Genomic DNA, 19,742 nt, shown 5'->3' on the forward strand with positions numbered 1-19,742 from the left:
CGTAGAATCTCTCTTGCCAACAAGTGCTACTTTGGACTAAGTAGGCAACTGAGCAATAAAGTCCTCTCTCGACGAACAAAACTAACGGTCTACAAGGCTCTCAACAGGCCCGTCCTAACGTATGGCGCAGAAGCTTGGACGATGACAACATCCGATGAAGCGACGCTTGGAGTGGAAACAATCAAACACAAGAAATTATACAAAAAATTCTTGTCACGGCGTCATCCGCATAAAAACACAAACGAACTGCATTTGGAGGCTATATTTGTTTTCACATCAACACATGACACTTCGTTTTCATCAGTTTCTTTAGTTAAAATCTTACAAATCACAATATTACCAAACCATTCACTGAATTTTCACAAACACGTAATTTCTCCTCCTTTTGTTTGTTGTGTATTGGTAAGACAGACTTCTCAAAATAGCGAAAAATAAAGTAAAGATTTGACAATACGCCACCTATAGTACTCAATTCGTCGTGGTTATGGGTCAAGAAACTGAAATAACCAAGGCGCATTTATTAAAGGTGGTGGCACTAGACCAACAACAATGCTTTGCACGTTTGATTGTCACGGAAAGTATTGGAAAAGTAGAAAACAAAAAATTAATTCGCTTTGCTTTATTCTGTGCTTACAGCTGCATGGACAGAGAGAAAGAAAAAAAATAAACAAATCAGCTGATTTACCTTGGTTCTAACCACTACAAGGCGTATATATTCAAGATGATGGCAGTTGTACAAAAACACACGGAGACATCCGGAAGGGTGACACTGGAAATTCTCTTTTCATGTCTCATTCGCGGCCACACGGGCAAAATTGTTTTCGGCAACATTTTGACGTTTACTACTTTAGCATCTTCTGTTTCGAATATATTCTACAACCCGCTAACATGTAAAGCGGAAAACGTTCGTCAATAATTTCTTAAATATATGAATGAAAAATGCAAACTGGTTAAATAATAAAGAATTTGTTGTTTTTTTATTGAAATATATTTATAAATTGTTGTACTTGAATAAAAAATATTAAATTAAAAATACTTCATATATAAATAATAAACTTAAAATTAACTTAAGTATCTAGAAATGCGGGGAAAAATTAGAATTCAACATAAACATAACCCATAACTATTTTAAATTATACCTACTTTACTAGGAAAAATACATTTCCCAAGCAGTGTTCGGATTTTTATCATCGTTGTTATCTTCCGTTTGATTGAAAACCAACACATAACTCAGAACTTTCTCCCACAAAAGAAGAAAACAAATGAAGCAACTGCCAAAAATTGCTTTAAGATAAGAAATACGAACAAGAAGCACAAAGCGTGTCGCCAGTACAGGAGACAACTTCCCTTCTCTCTGCCGCGGCCGTCCTTTTCCCTGGAACAAAATGTTTCCCTTCCAAACGTGTCCGTGTGTAAATGGGCACTTAGAAGAACATTTGTAATAATAGCATTTTAATAGAATTTGTAGTATTATTTAGTAAAAATAGTTTAAATCGAATCTTCAATTAATAAAGAGTGTTTATAAGTGAATACTGATCCTTTTCTGTGTTTATATTTAAGTAAAATAAGCGTGTGTAATAGGGCATTTTTGCATGCTTATGCAAAAAAGATGCATTTTTAACGATATATTATAATAAATTTATAAAAAGTACAATAAATCAAAAGGCTGATATAGTGACTACATTTGCGTATTATAATTTTTAAATTCGGTCCATGCACTTAGACGTTATAAACAATTTTATCGTGATAGAAATGGAAAGCCAAAACAAATATCTAAACAAAGCGAGTTTATTTTGGCAGTTTATTTCCAGCGCTGACAAGGTATGGTTATTTATACCAGTTGCTCCATCTATGCGCTACTTGCTAATGCCAGGCGAAATGAAGAGGCCTTAAGGCAAGAAACAATTACCCATCTATTAAAAAGAACTCAGCAGTAATCGAATTCTATCGAAATGCCAATATAAGAATAAATAAATACAATATCATCACTAGTTTTTCAAAGCCATTCAAATAAACCTACATATAACAAACCAAAACCAAAAGTAAAGGATTCACACAATTGGAGTTTTCGTTTTAGCGATTAAGCTGGCCGAATAGGTCTTCAATCCTTCCAGAGAAACATTGAAGCAACCTTTAATAGAAGAGGAGAAAATGGAAAGTATTCTGTTGTCGAATATCGCGGCCATTATAGTCAAAGATATTTTAATAGATAATAATACGAAGAACAAGCCTCATGAATGTGAAACAAATGATTTTCCTCTGCTGTCAAGAGATACTGAAGATGAAGCACTTGTTTATTTTTTTAAGCGGAAGCGTAAGAAACCTCAACGAAGCTCTGTAGAATCGGAAATGCAGACTACTTCTAAATCAAGACAGTATATTTCTATAAAGGACGCTGCGAGCAATAGTACACATACACACATAACACAGTACGAGCCCAGCAATCGCCGTATGCCACTCGAAATTAATTTGATTAATGAATTTAATAGTACTATTTTTGAGGGATATTTACACATGAGCAAAATGACTTTCTTGGTAAGCTCTACATATAAAAACAAAGACAATGTTATGGTTAACAAAACTTTTTTTTAACTTGCAGCGCATTTTTAAGAGATTGCGGCAATATTTACCCTACAACCATTATCCCACCGCAGCGCCGCCACAGTCAATTTTCTCACTCGCACTCTGGAAATTGTCCACCAACGAGCATTTCGAAGATATTAGTCGTAAGTTTAGCATTACGAAGCATGTATGCCAACAAGTCATACGTTTGTTTTGGCGACGTATTTCCGCACAGTACGAAGCGTTAATAGTGTGGCCAAGTACGCCAGAAAAGCGCAATTACACTATAAAAAACTTCCAGTCACATCAACAGTTACAAAGGTTTAACCAAATATTCGGAATTATTGCCATAAAACAGTTAGATGTATTCCTCACAGCTGAAAACGAAGAGCGACAAGTTATATTACAAATCATTTGCGACGCGGATAAAAAAGTCATTGATTGCTTTTTTGTGCTTGCCAGCGAATACTCGTTCGACGCTTCTCCAATAGGACAAACATTGGCGCTTAACGTGCAAACAATGCCAGCAGGCAGTTATCTAATTGGAGATCAAAACTTTCCACTAAAACCTTATCTAATGCGCCCAATAGGGGCGCCTAGTGATGACAGTGAGAGGGCGTTTAATGCTGCATTACTGCCGGCTTTACAGATTGGCGAACAAGTATTAGACGCTATGGCAACACGTTTTAACGTTTTGTATTCATTGGAAGCGCGTAACTTACACGAAGCCCGTAAAATTATAGATACCATTTGTGCTTTGCATAATCTGTGCGTAGAAATGGAGGACGATTATGTTGATCGCAAACTGAAGGACATTCAATTTAATTGGGCAAAAGTGGCGGTTGGAGTAATCAAGAAAACGGAGGTCGAAGAAGACACGCAAGGCAGGCAGAAGCGAAATGCTCTAATGGAATATTACTAATTTACCCCTAATTTACTATTAGTCACCCCGGAAATTTTTAATACATCAAATAAAGAGGGATCTTAATTATCTATATGCATTCCTAAATTATTTCTTTCGCGTAAAATATGCACTGAATTTAGTTTTTGTCTGACAACTTTTGTTGTTGTAATTTATTTTTTTGTTGTTTTCTAGTGATTAGTAGAGAATCAAATACTAATTTAAAAAACATGAAATTAAAATATATTGTTTTGTTATAAAAGACTGAAATAAAATCCATATTGTAACAAAATGCTTTGTACACTTTATTTTGACGCTCACAGTAATTTTAGACAGCTCCATTGCAGCGCTGCCAAGATATTGTTACGAATTTTCTAGCGATAAAATTCAAATAAATCTCTTTCAATAACTCTCTGACTTCGATCATTGGATTGTTGAATAAAATTTTGTATTGTTTTCATTTAATTTAAGTTTGTTTATTTTTAATCATTTGGTGACTTCGTCTCATCAGCTATTATTTTATTTTTACATTGCTCCTCACTTTCTCCTTTGTTGATTTTATTGACAGAATAATAGCAAGGGAGTCAAAAGTGGTGGTTAAATTAGAAGTAAGTTTGAAATTCATGTACATACTTATCGAGGTGGATTTATTAAGGTGATGGCAACCACCCAGCTGAATTTTTCGCCGTAGATATGAACAACGTCAAAATTACGTATTGTTTGTATTTGTGTGCTTACATTCGTGTGTTTGCAAATTTCCACGTATTAATAGTTTATCTATTTTTATTACACAAATGATGTCACTGGTTCAAAATTGATGTTACCTGTCATGTCCGACCGACTGTCGCAGTTCCTTCTGTCACTAAGCAGAGGGGACTGTAGGAGGCTGGTTGGGCTGATGACGGGCCACTTTCTATGGGCAAAGCACATGGAAAAGGTGGGCATCTCAGACAGTGCACTTTTCCCGCTTTTATTTCGTTTTTAGAAAAAACCTTTTATATCCTTTGGTGTTTCATGCACACACAGGGTTCCGAACCCAGCTCATAACTCATTTGGCTATGGCGGCTGCTATACTTCTACCAAAAGTTAGAAAATTTGTATGAGAAACAGAATTTCAACAGTTAAAAACACCCATGAATGACGTACGATATCGGGTTTGTTAATTTAGTAATACGTAATGTTGATAATGTTTAAAGAGTCTCAATCAGCCTGTCTCCTCCTTTCTTAAGCATTGCTGGATATATTCCGTCAGGTCCAGGGGTCTTAAAGTTTTCAAAGGAAGATAAGGAAACACTTATCGATTCTTTTGCCACTATCCACCAGCAATATACCAGCTGTTCCTAGAGGTTCCACCGGAAAATGGGTTTTGGGTAGAGTATTAAACGTTTCCGATTCGGAAATGATGTATGAATCATCAGGTTTTCGAATGGAATCAAGCCTTACTGAGAGGTCTAGAAGAAAAACCTTACAAAGTCTCGCTATTTCCCTCATTCGTCTACTTTGCCTCAAAGCAATTGATTAAAGTGACTTCTAATTTCTCGCAGCATCTTCAATCATTTCTATTGATTTGAGTTTTTTCAGGTTTGGTAATCGCTCTCTTACGAGCTCCACATTCTGAGGATTCCCACCGCAAGGTATTGATATTGTATCAATCCCCAGTCGGAATTCGATAAAACGATGATCAGAAAGAAAATCCTCTTCCAAAACCCACCATCGGTTTAATTTCCAACTGACCTATTATACTCGTATATATATAATTGGCGCGTACAATTCTGTTAAGTGTTTGGTCGAGCTTTACCTCCAATTTGTCGCGTGCATCTTGGTGTTGTTCCACAAATGGGGGGACCTACAGTTTCAAACCGACTCCGAGGGGCGACCGCTATTAGAAAAACCTCTTCTCAATTTTGGTGTTTCACCGAGACTCGAACCTACGTTCTCTCTGAATTTAGAATGATAGTCACGCACCAACCCATTCGGCTACTGCAGCCGCCTATTGGTAAGTGTTAAATCCATCATCTCTTGTCTCCTTTTGGTCACAAAAGTTGGTTTGTTACCAGTGTATTAAATGACCAAATCAGATGACAGGATAAAATCCAGTAACTTGAGAGCTCTGGGGTTGCATTTGCTGCTTCCCCATACAATGTTCTGTGAATTTTCATCACAGCCCACTATAAGCAGCAAATTATTGGATTTTACATACTTGACTACTTTCTTAGCTCCTTCGAAAGAGGTGTCGGTAAAGAGTCGTAAGGTAATTAGACTATGATAGCTTTGGCACTGTTTCCACTCTACCAGTACTTTATTTTTGCAACAACGATATCTTCGGAGCATAGCTCTTTTAACATCGTGTGTTCGATCAACCTTGCCATGATAATACATGCTTGTGGACTCACATTCCTTTCGCAATGAAGAATTTGTCCCACGACATAGCATCTAGACCACAGATACGCTTGTGACACACCCATAGTTCATGTATTAGTATTATGTGTGGGTTTGTTGCAGTTTTGCATGCGTACCGCACCGGAGAGTCGTAGACGCTTTGCTATGCTGCAGATGTATCTACGTAAATGTTACTTCAGTCCTGAGACTGACTATATTTACACTAAGTCTCTTCTTTTCACGTCTTTCCCAAATGATTGGCGCGGACGGTTCCTGTAGCTACCGTCCCTTGACGGTGACGCAGATTAACTTGCAGCATTCCAAAGCCGCTACCACACTGCTAAGTAGAAGACTTACCCAGCTGCACACATTACTCCACATAACAACAGTGCAAGAGCCCTGGGTCTTTAGGAGCCGCTTCTGTGGCTTAAGCACGTTGAAAGGGGCCACGTTGTTATATGACAGGAGTTCGAGTAGACCTAGCATCAACCCATCTCACTGTGACGGATCTTGAGCAATTCTGTTTCCAAGACCTGGTAGCGGCTGAGGTGTATTACAGACGTAGACGCGGATGGTCGAAGTTTGTGATACCACCTGGGCAGACCACTAGTCTCGTGAGGTTCTGTGAGCGGTGCAATCTAGGCTTCATCCTATGTTGCGATACTAATGCCCAGCATACAATTTGGACAGCAAAAAGTGCAATGGACGGGACTCTCGACTATTCGAATTTATCGCGTCCTCTTGCCTAGACATACATAAGAAGGTGGTGAGGGTTTCCCGATTAATGTCGTTTATGGTCTGTCTGTACACTGTCCGATCCAATAGCTGTCTGTCTGTTTTGTCTTGGATCTCGTCCGAGTAGTTGGGGAAATATCTCCTGACGTGCCTGGGAGGTGGATCAGGCTCCAGCAGGTGTCTGCATGAGTGAGGCCTGCGGTAACACCCTAGCAGAAACTACTTGCTGAGCAGTTCGTTATGCTCCTTCACAGGCAGCATATGGACCTCATCGTGTAGGTGTTGTATCGATGACATCATAAGACATCCTCTCGCAGTCGTTAATGCTGTATTTTGGCAGATCGTTCGTTCACTGCGAATCACTGGTTCCAGGCGACCAGACAGGCGCTGCATAGTTTAGCACCGCTCGGCCTATTGCCGTGTAAGTCAACAGCAACATTTCCTTGCCTTTGCCCCAAGTTCTGCCAGCAAACGACTTGAGGGCCTTGTTGCGATTCTGTACTTTAGTTGCAGTAGCGGTTGTATGTGCTGAGAAGGAGAGCAAGCTGTCAAAGGTAACTTCCAGTATTTTGGGGTTTTCAACCGTCAGAGTTTGTGTGTCATCGACTTTTACCTTGAGTTGTAGCTTGATCTCCTTTGTCCAGGTGGGGAAAAGGGTCGCCGTGGATTTAGTGGGGATCCCGATCCGACGAAGCACGACCGTTGAAGGTGATATCCACCTTGTTGTTATGCTTCGTCGGGTTCGACAGGGACCTTACGGTGCTCACACCAGAGGTGAAGTTGCAGGACTTCAGATGGTCTTCCCATTTAGAGTGCTTATATCGGGTTACCAGTTGCCGAATCTCCGAATTGAGATCCTTTATCCGAGGATCCCCGGGATCGGCCTGGTGTAGGAGATCACGCTCGTTCGCCAGAACAGCTGCTTCAGCTGGGAAATTGGGACGTATGCCCCGGATCCTTCCAGCGAGTATGAAGCGAGCAACGGCGGCTGTGATCACCTTGTGAAATGCGCGTTCGTCTGCGCGCATATCGGTGGGAATGGGGAAACCAAAGATGTCTTCAGTAAATTCCGCGAATCTGGTCCAATCAGCTTTGTTAAAGTTGATGTATGACCGGTGATCCGCGGAAACAAAGCCGGCAGGTTTCTCGATCGAGATGATAATAAAATAATAATCACCTACTACCAAACGGTTTTCACCCCTGATGAGCGCACAAATATCAGGGTGATATCCTGCCGGGCAGCATGTGACAGGGGGTATGTAAATATTATAAATTTCGAGTTCAGCATCGCCTGACCGGACAGCTATCCCTTGACATTCTAAGGTGGTGCCCCTGCGGTCGATGCCTTCATCGATGACACGCTACTGCACTGTAAGGTGGACTATAAACGCTAGGCCACCACCGTGGTCTCGCTCGCGATCCTTTCTGTGCACTTTATAGCCGTCCCTGGGGATCAGGAAGGAGTTAGCATGCAGTTTTGCCTCTTGGACCGCAGCTATCTTGATACCATGTCGGCTCTTGAAGTCGACTATCTCGTCAATCTTACTCGTAAGTCCGTTGCAGTTCAGTTGTAAGTCGGGAGCGTGATCGTAACTCGGGGAGTGAGGGACGCGTGGTGTTGACTGCGTTGGTCCTGCTGTGCGTTCCGCAAAAGTTGTTGTTGCCTGACGGCCACATGTCCACTCACGGGTGGTGCGCAGGCCAGAACACCTCCGAAAGTGGCACCAGCCATTGCAAAAATTGCACTGGACTGTTGTCAGGTTCCGAGGGACTCTGGTCTGACACACAAAGCAGACTGTGCGGGGGATCAAGAGCTAATGGTTTGTCCCCGCACTGGGATAGGAGCAGGAGGGTTGTGGGTAGGGAAGTTGTGTTGCGCCTGAGGGCTCCTTACCGTTGATGGCGGGAGCAACAAGTGGCCACATACCTTGTGGACCCCTCCCTGTGAGTCTTAAGGCCTGAACAGGTCTTAAGATGGCACCTCCCGCTGCTCTTATTGCATCTAACCGAGGTAGAGTTTGAGTGGAGCCGTTTGTGGCAGATGCAGCATTAAAATACCTCTGGTCCAGGGTTGGGTTCAACGCCAGCCCTGAAGAGAAGTATTTGGAGCAAACGTGCTGCAAGGGATTGCTCCTGTGACGAGAGATTGGGGGTGGGATACGGTACACTAGACAGGGCTAGTTTACAGGGGCGGCAGCCCTTGGTCGAGGAAAACCCGAGCCATTCCGGCAACGTAGAACCGGCTGCCATGGGAATGGCTGAACTATGTCGGTAGATATAATAGCCTGATGCTAACATGGGTCCCGGGACTCGTGGGTATCGCGGGAAACGAGATCTCCGACTCTTTAGCCAGAATGGGCTCTGAGGCAAGCTTTTTTGGCTCGGAGCCCGTTCTGCCACTCCCTTCTGCAGCCATCAAAGCTACGGTTAACAAACGGGTTACTCTAACCCACAAGCGAGATTGGCAGGCTGAGAGAGGCTGCAGATGGACAAAATTGATGTAACCTGTCATGTCAGAGGGGACTGTAGGAGGCTGGTTGGGCTGATGACGGGTCACTTTCTATGGGCAAAGCACATGGAAAAGGTGGGCATCTCAGACAGTGCACTTTGCCCGCTTTTATTTCGTTTTTAGAAAAAATCTTTTATATCCTTTGGTGTTTCATGCACACACAGGGTTCCGAACCCAGCTCATAACTCATTTGGCTATGGCGGCCGCTATACTTCTACCAAAAGTTAGAAAATTTGTATGAGAAACAGAATTTCAACAGTTAAAAACACCCATGAATGACATACGATATCGGGTTTGTTAATTTAGTAATACGTAATGTTGATAATGTTTCACAAATGTATGCGGTGGTAATTTATATTTGCCCCATACTGTATATTATAATTTAGCATATTATTTTTAATTATTCGACTTTATTAATATTAAATTTATTTGTCCGTTAGGCTGTACAAATAACTCTAAGAAAAACTTTTTTTTTTTAATTTTTATAAGAAATAAGTATCTAATCTAGTAACTTTATCAATATATAATAAATTATAAAATTATATATATATACATGTAATTGGCGCTTACACTCTTTTTGGGTGTTTGGCCGAGCTCCTCCTCCTATTTGTGGTGTGCGTCTTGATGTTGTTCCACAAATGGAGGGAGCTACTATTTTAAGCCGACTCCGACTAAAAATGTGTATGCAATTTTGCATCTCATTCAAATTTTGGTATATTATGCTAGTTTAAAGTGCCTTCTTCCATATAACGAATGCTCGAAATGTTTTTTATTAACAAGGCCAACAGTAAAAAAAAAAATCAAAAATAAATGCGATTTCGAGCTAATTACAACTTTTCCTAAATATTTTGAATAAAAAGTTTGAAAATGTCTGATTTTTTTAATACTTTGTACAAAGCATGAAGCTTTAAGTTATATGGTTATATAGTCAAAACGATGCAATATGTTGCGCTGCTTTCATTGTAAACACAGGTCTATATGCGTATATTCATCTTTATAGGAGACATGTTTTTAAAATATTTCATATTAATTATATAATGTATCGTATGATCTTTATGAGATATGTTTCTAAAATATTTCGAGATTCAATAAAGACAAGTTTTCAGTTAAAGTACAATTCGAGTTATAAAATTATTGTGAAATTGGATAAAAAATTATTTCTAATATTTATCAGCAACAGCAAACAGTTGTAAATTTTATCGGAAAAACGTCGCCTATAATAGTTATTAGATGACAAAAATATTTTTAATTCGCCAATAAAAATGATATTTCGACGTTTATTTCTTCTTCTGTTGCTTGATAACTGTTATATAAGTGAAATAATTTTTTCGTTGCCAGTAAGATCATGATGTCTGATAACAGTTATTACCCAACGTTTATTGTTTCCGTTACCTAATTACTTATATACAGGAGTTTTCGTTATTAACCATTATCAATAATATTAAGTGTAAAATTTAAATAACCCTATGTCATAATAACATATATTTATCAGCTACATAGCACTTAACTCGGCACATTTTACTCTCTTCTTCGATCTAATTCAATCTTATCTCTGAGTTCAACTATTGAGTAACAATATCATGGAGTCACTATCTCAGTATTTGCACTCCATCGAACTTAATCTAGCACTAATTCGTCCAGTTTGTCTTGTTTGTTTGTTAACAGTAATAGTAGTCCCGCTACTGTCGGGCATATCACCGGTTATCTTCGTCTAGCTCATCTAGGGGTAGGCCCAGGAAACATGCTGTTTGGACGGGATGGGTCCAGAGGGAGAGGGGTGTTAGATGAGTCGGTTTTAGGGGCATGCGAAAAGGTGGTTAGTGTCCTGGGGGGTACTTTCACATGCCGGATATATGTTTGGTATGTCGGGGTCGATTCTGGATAGGTAGGAGTTTAACCTGCTACAATATCCAGAACGTGATTGTGCCAGTGTTACACGTGTCTCACGAGGAAGCTGGAGCTCTTCATCTGCTGTAGGTGGTGGTTGGACTCCGATTACGGCATTCACAGGACGGGAGCTTAAGAAGGTGGTGACGGTCGCCCGGTGAATGTCGTTTATTGACTGTCTAAATACTGGCAGGTCCAGTAGATTGCGGACAGTTTTGTCCTGGATTTCGTCAGGGTAGTCTAAGAGATGTCTCCTGACGTGCCTGGGAGGCGGCTCGGGCTCAAGCAGGTGTCTGCAGGGGTGAAACCTGCGGTAACATCCCAGCAGGAACTGCTTGCTGAGCAGTTTGTTATGCTCCATTACTGGAAGCATTTGTCCCTCGTTGTGTAGGTGTTGAACTGGAGACATCAGAAGGCAACCGGTCGCTGTCCGAATGGCAGTATTTTGGCATGTCTGTAGCTTTGTCTACTGCGTGTCACTAGTTCCAGGCGACCAGACAGGCGCTGCATAGTTTAGAACCGGCCGACCAATTGCCTTAAATGTCGATAGCAACAGTTCTTTGTCTTTGCCCCAAGTGCTGCCGGCAAGCGATTTGAGGACCTTGTTGCGGTTTTGGACTTGAGTGGCAATTGCGGTTGTGTGCGCTGAGAAGGAGAGCAAACTGTCAAAGGTTACACCCAAGATTTTGGGGTTGTTTACCGTCGGAATTGGTGTGTCGTCGACTTTTACCTTAAGGGACAGATTGACCTCCTTTGTCCAAGTAAAGAGGGTCACCGTGGATTTAGTGGGGGAAATTTAGAGATTCCTCGCAGTGAAAAAGCGAGAAAGGTCGGTGAGGTAATTGTTCACTTTGGAACACATGCCATCGATGTCATTGCCCGACGCCATTATCGTACAGTCGTCAGCGTATGAGACCAGGGAAACTCCCACTGGTGGTTTGGGGAGCTTCGAGATGTAAAAGTTGAACAGCAGAGGAGAAAGGACACCACCCTGCGGTACACCTTGCTTTATCTTCCTCTGTTTTGATGTTTGATCTCGAAAAATCTCTGACGAGTGAGTAGCGTGGAATGGCCGACTGTGCCCTGTCTAGTGAACAGTATATCCAGTTTGTCTCATTTATTTCGATTTTTCATTTTTGAAAATCGAACGAACGGTGCAAAAAATGCCTTTGCATATTATATACTATATGTATATAGATATGGATACAGATTGACAACGGAAAAATATTAGTTATAAGCAACGTAAACAAATATTGGGAAATAACTCTTATCGGCAACGGAAAAATATTTTTCATCAAATAGCTTTTATTAAAAACTTTTTTGTTAAACTTCAGAATTCGGGTAACGCTCAATTTGTAAATTTGAAATAACTATTATTTTTGGTCTCTGGCAATAACAATAGTTAAAGTAAGTTAACTTAGCTTTCATTCTTGATAATGCAGAGGAATTTTTGGAGAAATTAACCCAGTAATCTATTTAGAACTAATTTTAATTAATTGTTTGTGCTACTTGTACTTAAATTTAGATTATTGCCATTACCAACGCTACTGTTGTTGGCACCTAATAACTGTAATAACTTCTGCCTAGTACGTTTGTCACTCACGCAAACGCAATGTATGAGATTTGTAAGTTGCTTTGTGGAGTACTGCTCTAGATTACGTTGTTCGTTAACCCATTCTTTAAATTGTTCATTTGAGTAGTAGTACGCTTTTATAAAACTATCAACATAAATGCGGTGATGCGTATATTTTTGATTGGATATCAACTCAAGTATGGACATAAAATTTGTAAAGTCTAGTTGCATTAGTGCCCGACCTCCTGCCGAGCACTTTTTCACATTCGAGAAACTAGAAAAAATAGTTATTAGCAAATATTGACACTAATTTATTTAAGAAGAATTACCCTTCTATTAGTAAATGAGTCGCGACATGAGCCATTGAATTCCATATAGATTCCGCAGGCACATTTATTTCTTTGGCGATTTCTTCCAGACGCATTGCAAAGCTTTGAATATTCTGGCATAATAAGAAAGGAATTAAATATTACCTTATGACGAAACACCTTTGTAAATCTCACTGATGTTTTATATCTTTTTTCTCTTTCCTTCTTTTATTCCCTTCCACTTACCCGATTCATTATATCAATATAATTATTATGATGGAAGCTGACGTGATTAACATCCCACTTTACCTTGGCCATCATAGAAAGAACTGTTTGCAGATCTATGACCCGTGCAGTAACACACGTGTATACGGGACGTTCAATATCGGCCATAAATTCGATGTAATTAAAGTAGGCAGTTAGCATTGGTCGCTCCTGTGGCGGCAATAAGTGATTGAGGTAATTATGAAGCGTTTGGAATTGTTGCATCATGCAATGCCCACTCTCTACCGCACCTATGCGCTGCGATAGTCCATACAGTGTATCCGGATTTGCAAGTTCATTATTGATCTGAAATTAAAGACAATACATATATAAAATATTAGATTACGCTAATAATTGATTATAACTCATACTAGTGACGAAAAGTTTAAAGGCCAAATTTTAATTTTTGTTACAACGTTCTGCAGAATAGCTTGTAGTTTTTGCTCCAGGCGCGCCTTGTAATATTTTTCCATTGTCACGGGCTGAAAAAAAAGAGTTCGATTGGCATATCTTGAACATTTTTTAATTATTAAACCTACAGCATCTCTACCAAAGATTTCATGTACCGCATAACCATAGAAATCCATCAATTCCAACATACTCGCAATAATTTTGGGTGAAATACAGTGCAACAACTTACACATTTGTAAGTAACGACCAATGCAACGAAATATATTTAATGTTGTGTTGTTTACAACAACTTGCCTACACAAGAAAAAACCTTACTACCTTGTTTCACAAAGTACATATGTTAAATACATAAAGAAACGTACACATTAACACCTTCATCATATTTGCTTTGTATACTTTTTTGTTCGTCGTCACTTTCCTCCGAGAAGTAACAAGATGCTTCGTCCACAATCCCGGACAATATATCCTCTTCAAGCATAGCCACATCTAGACCACCGTCGAAAGGTGAACTCTTTTCAGAGAAACGTAAAAAGTAACCATAGGAATCGTAAATGGAACTACCACCATCTTGCGAATGCACTGACACTAACTCATCACAATTATTATTGCTAATGGGCGAGTTATTTACCGATGATGCTGAGATGAGTACGGGAGCAGCCGGAGGTGATTTATGTCGCCGCAGTGTATTGCGAACGGATTGAAACTCCTATACAAATTAATTTTAGATTAAAATTTCTCGATACTTTAACTTATCTCACCGGTAGTTGAAGTATATTTACAAAAGATCCCACCATCCTCCACGATTCGTTATCAAGAAAGAGGCATATTTCTTCCAGGCATGTGATGTGATAAAGTTGAAAAAACTCTTGACTTTGAGTTTGCATTGTTTCAATAAGCTTCTCCGACTGTTCGCCACAAAATTCAAGGCCAATTTTCTTCAACCTCTGAGCTACGGATAGTACCTGTATGAACTGATCATACTTAAGAGTTTTCAATTTAGGGCTTTGCAAGAATATACAAATCTTTGTAAGAACATCATTCCAAATTCGAGACTGCCCCTTCTTTAGTTTCTCCTCTATATAAATATCCGGGGAGTCCTTCGTATCTAGAGGATATAGTTTATAATTTTGATGCCATACAACTATTTGATAGTAAGACGCCAATATAGTCCAGAATGTTTTGCATAAGCTGATTAAGCAGGAAATGTATTTGTCCACAGTTACCTGCTCACACAGTTGCTCGTAAAGAAATTTCATGTTTTCATCAATATTTGGATCATTATAAGCTCGCAATACTGAATTTACTGAAGAGTGAATAGCTGAAATGAAGTTGATGTGCAGCTGGAATAGAAAAACGTATAAACGAAATTCTAATCTCATTGATCAATTTGAATTGATTTGTCTTACCTGATCCATAGCAATCAACGATTTATTTAGCAATTTGTAGGCTTCTTGCAGTTTTGCATACTTTCGCATATCAAAATTTAAAATCATCTGTAAAATTTTGTTAAGGTATTAGAGAGACATTTTATAATTGTTTTTCTATCATAGGTACCTCATTGAGCACTGTATCTAATTGAAACTCTGTTAATAAAAGGGTTTCTGCAAGCTTCTTATTCAATGATTGCACGCAATGGTATTGCAAATACTTCGCGGCAAAATCTTTACACTTAAGCAATAAACCTATTGCTCCGGAATAATTATAGTCAGAAAGAAATTTTTGCACTTCTACATCAGTCGATTTCTACAAAAGAGGCAATAAAATACTAGTTCTTGGTTAAATGAAATACTATAAATAAAAAAACTGACCAATTCTTTGATCGCTTGCAAAGTGTTCAAAAGATCCTTAAGTATTTCACGTTTCCGATATGATGCTAATATCTCCAAGCTTGTAGTGGTCAGATTGACTTTTGCAAAATTCAAATATGAACGCGCTTTTCGGCACGTCCATAAGGATTCTTCTAGTTCTTTTTGGATGTCATTGATGGTAGAAAATTCCTCATTGCATGCACTACGTTGCTCCAATATATTCTGCAACACTTGCTTGGACAAAACTTTATGTTGTGTGCGCAGTTGAGCAATGGTGTCATCAATTAATTGGAAATTGACGCCATCACTAAGTACTTTCTGCAAAAAGCAGTGAAGAAATGGTAATTAAATGAAAAGGAAATCTGGAGAATGGTTTAAATACATAGAAAACTGTTTTTTTACACAAACAACTGAATTGATGCAAATCTAGTTAATCTAACTTGCCTGTAATTCGTATTGGCCGTGTAAATTACATTCCTCCCCGTCTTCAGTTTCAAAAAAAATTTTTTCGATACTCTCCAGTATTTCTGGGTCAGACTTTAGTGGGTGGATATCAGTTTCAGGAGGACTACAACCAGAGCTTGTACTCTCACCCGCAGGTATGACACATTCGACAGTTCCACATTTTACCTTGCTTGCAACAACACCCGTGGGCTCTGATGATACGCTTTGAATGAAATAATCGGAGAAACCCATTGCTGGTATTTTTACTTGTCTATTGGTCTGTCAATTAGATATAAAATATTAATTGAAACCTTAAGTATAACTTAAGTATTTACCTGTTTGTGTAGCAAGTCCATAAACTTAGCTTTAAATTCATCTATTTTTGCCCTGTGATGATACATTTTTCTGCTAACTCCTTCGGAAGGAGAATTTACGACTATTTAACAATAAAAATGACAGCAACAAAATTGAACGGTTGCATTGGCCGTACTTCAATATATGTATGTTTGATTAGTGATCGAATATTTTTCTTTCAAATTATTCACACGATTTAAGATGATGTCCACATATGGGAAATTACTGAATCAGATTACGATAATAATCTACCCGTTTCAGACTTCAAATTACCTGTCAAGTTGTGTACGTGTTTTACATGGAGATTCGTGTTGGTTAATTCCACGATGTAGATAATACAAAGGTACTATGTTGCTGAAAATATGTATGCTCTGTCACTCATTTGCAAATATTTAGTGAATATTGTAATGAAAACGAATGTTGCGTGTTAAATTATGAAAGCACGAACGATAAGGCTTCCAAATGCATTTTTTCCTGCCGATGACACTGAGGAAGATTGAATGACTAGAATCCGATTTAATAATAATTAAATCAAGGATTACCGAAGATGGATTGGGATAGTGTTGGCGAATAGTTTTACCAGAATTCAGCAAGACATATTTAAAAAATGCAATTGTTCCCTAAAATTATAACAAAACTAACATTGTAAATGAAATAGTTTTCAGTAAGCTTGAAACAAGTATTGATTGAAGAAAATACTGTTTCGCGAAATTTTTATAGCACCACTGTCTAAATTTGCGCACAAGTAGTTTTCTGTACTTCAATGTGTTGGTTGCTCTACCGTGGAGTAAGACTTATGTGGTGGTTAAGTCCCCTCGAGAACCTAATCAACCACGAACTAAGAGGACAGTTGGTTTTACGTCACCACACCAGCCGGTTCTGCGTAACCGTAATGACCCGGATTTGTATTCGACCAAGGAGGGTCAATCCAACAAAAACAACAGGACATCTCCGTATATCGATTGGCTGACTACCGGGAGCGGGTTTCTGACCCCAGCAATCGTCTCCTGGTATTTGCTGGTTGTTGTTATTGATGTGGCAGTTAACTTTGCCCTGTCAGTGTAGTGTAAATCACCGGTTGTCTTTAGCTCATCTAACGGTAGGCCCAGGAAACTTGCTGTTTCGACAGGTTTGGTTAGATGAGTGGGTTTGATGGGGCATGTGAAAAGGTGGTTGGTGTTGTTGTTGTTGTTGTAGCAGCATAAACATTCCTCATATTTACATACGGGGAATGCTGCTGGAGTGACAGTCCTTGGCCGGATATAAATCCGGGTCGTTTCGGTAACGTAGAACCGACTGCCGTTGGTGTCGTACGGGGTGCCTTCACATGGCGGACATATGTTTAGTGTGTTGGGGTCAATGCTGGATAGGTAGGAAATTCATCTGCTACAGTATCCAGAACGTAGTTGTGCAAAGGTTACGCGGGACTCTCGGCGAAGTTAGAGCTCTTCGTCTGCAATGGGTAGTGGTTCGACTCCGATAATGGCATTCGGTGGTCGGGAGCTTAAGAAGGTGGTAAGAGGCTCTCGATGAATGTGGTTAATTGTATGTCTGTACACTGTCCGACCCAGTAATTCTCGGTCTAATTTGTCCTGGATCGCGTCATCGGAATTGAGGAGATGCCTCCTGAGTGTCTGGGAGGCGGCTCTAACTCAAGCAGGTGTCTGCATGGTGCTCAGCAGTTTAGAGGTAGTCGTTTACATTGGCGCATAGGCCATCAATGTCATTGCCCGACGCAATTATTCTACAGTCGTCGGCGAGATATAGAAGTTAAAAAGCAAGGGTGAAAGGACACCTGCGGAAATCATTGCTTTATTTTCCTCTGTTTAAAGATTTGGTCTCGAAATAGCACCCACGAATGACGACCACTCAGGTAGTTAGCGGTTCATCTCTTCAGCCCTGGCAGGAGTGTCGACAATATACTGTCATCTAGTAACGTGGAATGGCTGACTGCGTCGAAAGCCTTTTTTAGGTCCAACGCTACTAAGACAGTCCTCTAGCAGAGGTGGTTTTGGTTGAGCCCGCGGTTAATCTGTGTGTTTATGACGGTGAGCGCTGTGGTGATACTGTGCACTCTTAGCAAGCCATGCTGGTGTGAGGCTGGGGTCAGGTATTTCGTGTAGAGTCGGAGTAGAAGTGTTTCAAGAGTCTTCACTACTGGGGAAAGGAGAGTTATAGGCCGATAAGAATCCCCTTGGTGGGAGCGTTTCCTGATTTCTACTTGTCAGGAATAATGATAGTGGCCATGGACATAGTGAAAGCCCTTGTGAGGTAATTACTGGTCTTCCGCGACTTCGGCCTCCTTAGGGGTTCCAGTCAATTGTGGCACTTGTTAAGGCCCTCGCCTCATTTGAAATGGTGTTTTCTGGGTGTTTCTTTAAAAGCGTCTAAAACAGTTACTTTATTTTTCGCGATTTTGACAAGTCTGGCGTCAGCTCCCTTCGCAATAAAAAATAAACGAAGAAATGGGTTGGTAATATTGTGATTTGTGAGATTAAAACTTAACAAACTAATGAAAACGAAGTGCCGTGTGTTAAATTGTGAAAGCGCAAATTAATATAAAGGCTCCAACTTTGCCTAATAATACGTTCACATATAAGTCGATGATCTACTTTTTCGCGCTTAACTCAAAATCCGTAATTAAAAAGCGCGATTTCCCAAACTAAAGGAAAAGAAAACAGCTTTGTAGACATAGTTCTAATAAAATGTTTGTAAGGTATTGTTGCGCGTATTTTTCAAGTGCGGCAGTCGTATTATTTTAAATTAAAAGACACATTTTTAACAGCGTCCATGCGCTTTAAAACTTTTTGTATTTCTGTTCTTATTTTTTACGACTTCTCCGATTTACACCAAGGACACATATTTATGGCTAGTCAGAGTGGCCTGATATTACAGTTAGATTTAGTAAATATGTAATAGAAAACAATAGAATGCATGTTACTGCAATTATGCTTACTGTATGTATATATGCAAATAATGAGAGATGCTCATAACATAACAGAAATAAAGTGCAAGTGAGAAAGAATGCGAATGTGAGAATAATGGCAACATACAAAAATAAGAGAATGAATGATATTTACTTTTCGTCGGTAACAGGTATTATTAATTATACATTCATATAACAGAAAATCTGCCATATGTGAACGGGTTGATTAATTTTGTTAATTTATTATTAATTTTGTGGATTTATTATTATTAATTAATGGATATGTGGGAGTAGTTAATGCTGCTGAACCTTACCTTGAGTTCGCTTAACTTAGTATCGAAAAACTTAGTATCGTTCACACACAAGAATTTTGAAATTGGTTTTAGTGCGAGTCGGAAACTAGTTCATGCTCTTGTGAAAAAGTTGTTATATTTCAAAACATGCATGTTTTTGGACAACCCAGATTATTAAAATATTTATTTTGAATAACATTACATCAAATACATATACCTTCAATCTATTTTCTTTATATTACTCAAAAATTAAATTAGGGTAATATTGTATATATCTCTTATAAATAAAAATATTAATAAAATACTATTTTATTCGATGAGAAAAACGCCCCGTTTTCATGCTCTAACTTGTAGCAGATATAAAGATACTGTAGTTTATTGTAGAAAT

The 19,742-nt window shown here is 39.2% G+C and overlaps 2 protein-coding genes across 2 annotated transcripts; one reads left to right on the forward strand and one right to left on the reverse strand.

Moving 5' to 3' along the window:
* The first annotated feature begins 1,645 nt into the window (after positions 1 to 1,645).
* LOC128856642 (uncharacterized) lies at positions 1,646 to 3,664 on the forward strand. The gene is made up of 2 exons (XM_054091955.1): positions 1,646 to 2,535; positions 2,600 to 3,664. Exons 1-2 carry the CDS (start codon positions 2,152 to 2,154, stop codon positions 3,482 to 3,484), a joined length of 1,269 nt encoding a protein of 422 aa, XP_053947930.1. The 5' UTR covers positions 1,646 to 2,151; the 3' UTR covers positions 3,485 to 3,664.
* Positions 3,665 to 11,875: 8,211 nt separating this feature from the next.
* Positions 11,876 to 16,425, reverse strand: LOC128858544 (syndetin). Its single transcript, XM_054094919.1, has 13 exons — positions 16,409 to 16,425; positions 16,117 to 16,217; positions 15,782 to 16,060; positions 15,338 to 15,655; positions 15,084 to 15,272; positions 14,936 to 15,022; positions 14,288 to 14,869; positions 13,892 to 14,235; positions 13,658 to 13,823; positions 13,490 to 13,600; positions 13,101 to 13,424; positions 12,876 to 12,988; positions 11,876 to 12,820 (listed from the first exon to the last, which is right to left on the reverse strand). The coding sequence occupies exons 2-13, from the start codon at positions 16,180 to 16,182 to the stop codon at positions 12,466 to 12,468; spliced, it is 2,934 nt and encodes a 977-aa protein (XP_053950894.1). The 5' UTR covers positions 16,183 to 16,217; positions 16,409 to 16,425; the 3' UTR covers positions 11,876 to 12,465.
* Between the last annotated feature and the right edge of the window lie 3,317 nt (positions 16,426 to 19,742).

This window comes from Anastrepha ludens, chromosome 3 (assembly GCF_028408465.1).
Source record: "Anastrepha ludens isolate Willacy chromosome 3, idAnaLude1.1, whole genome shotgun sequence".
Classification (NCBI taxonomy): Eukaryota; Metazoa; Arthropoda; class Insecta; order Diptera; family Tephritidae; genus Anastrepha; species Anastrepha ludens.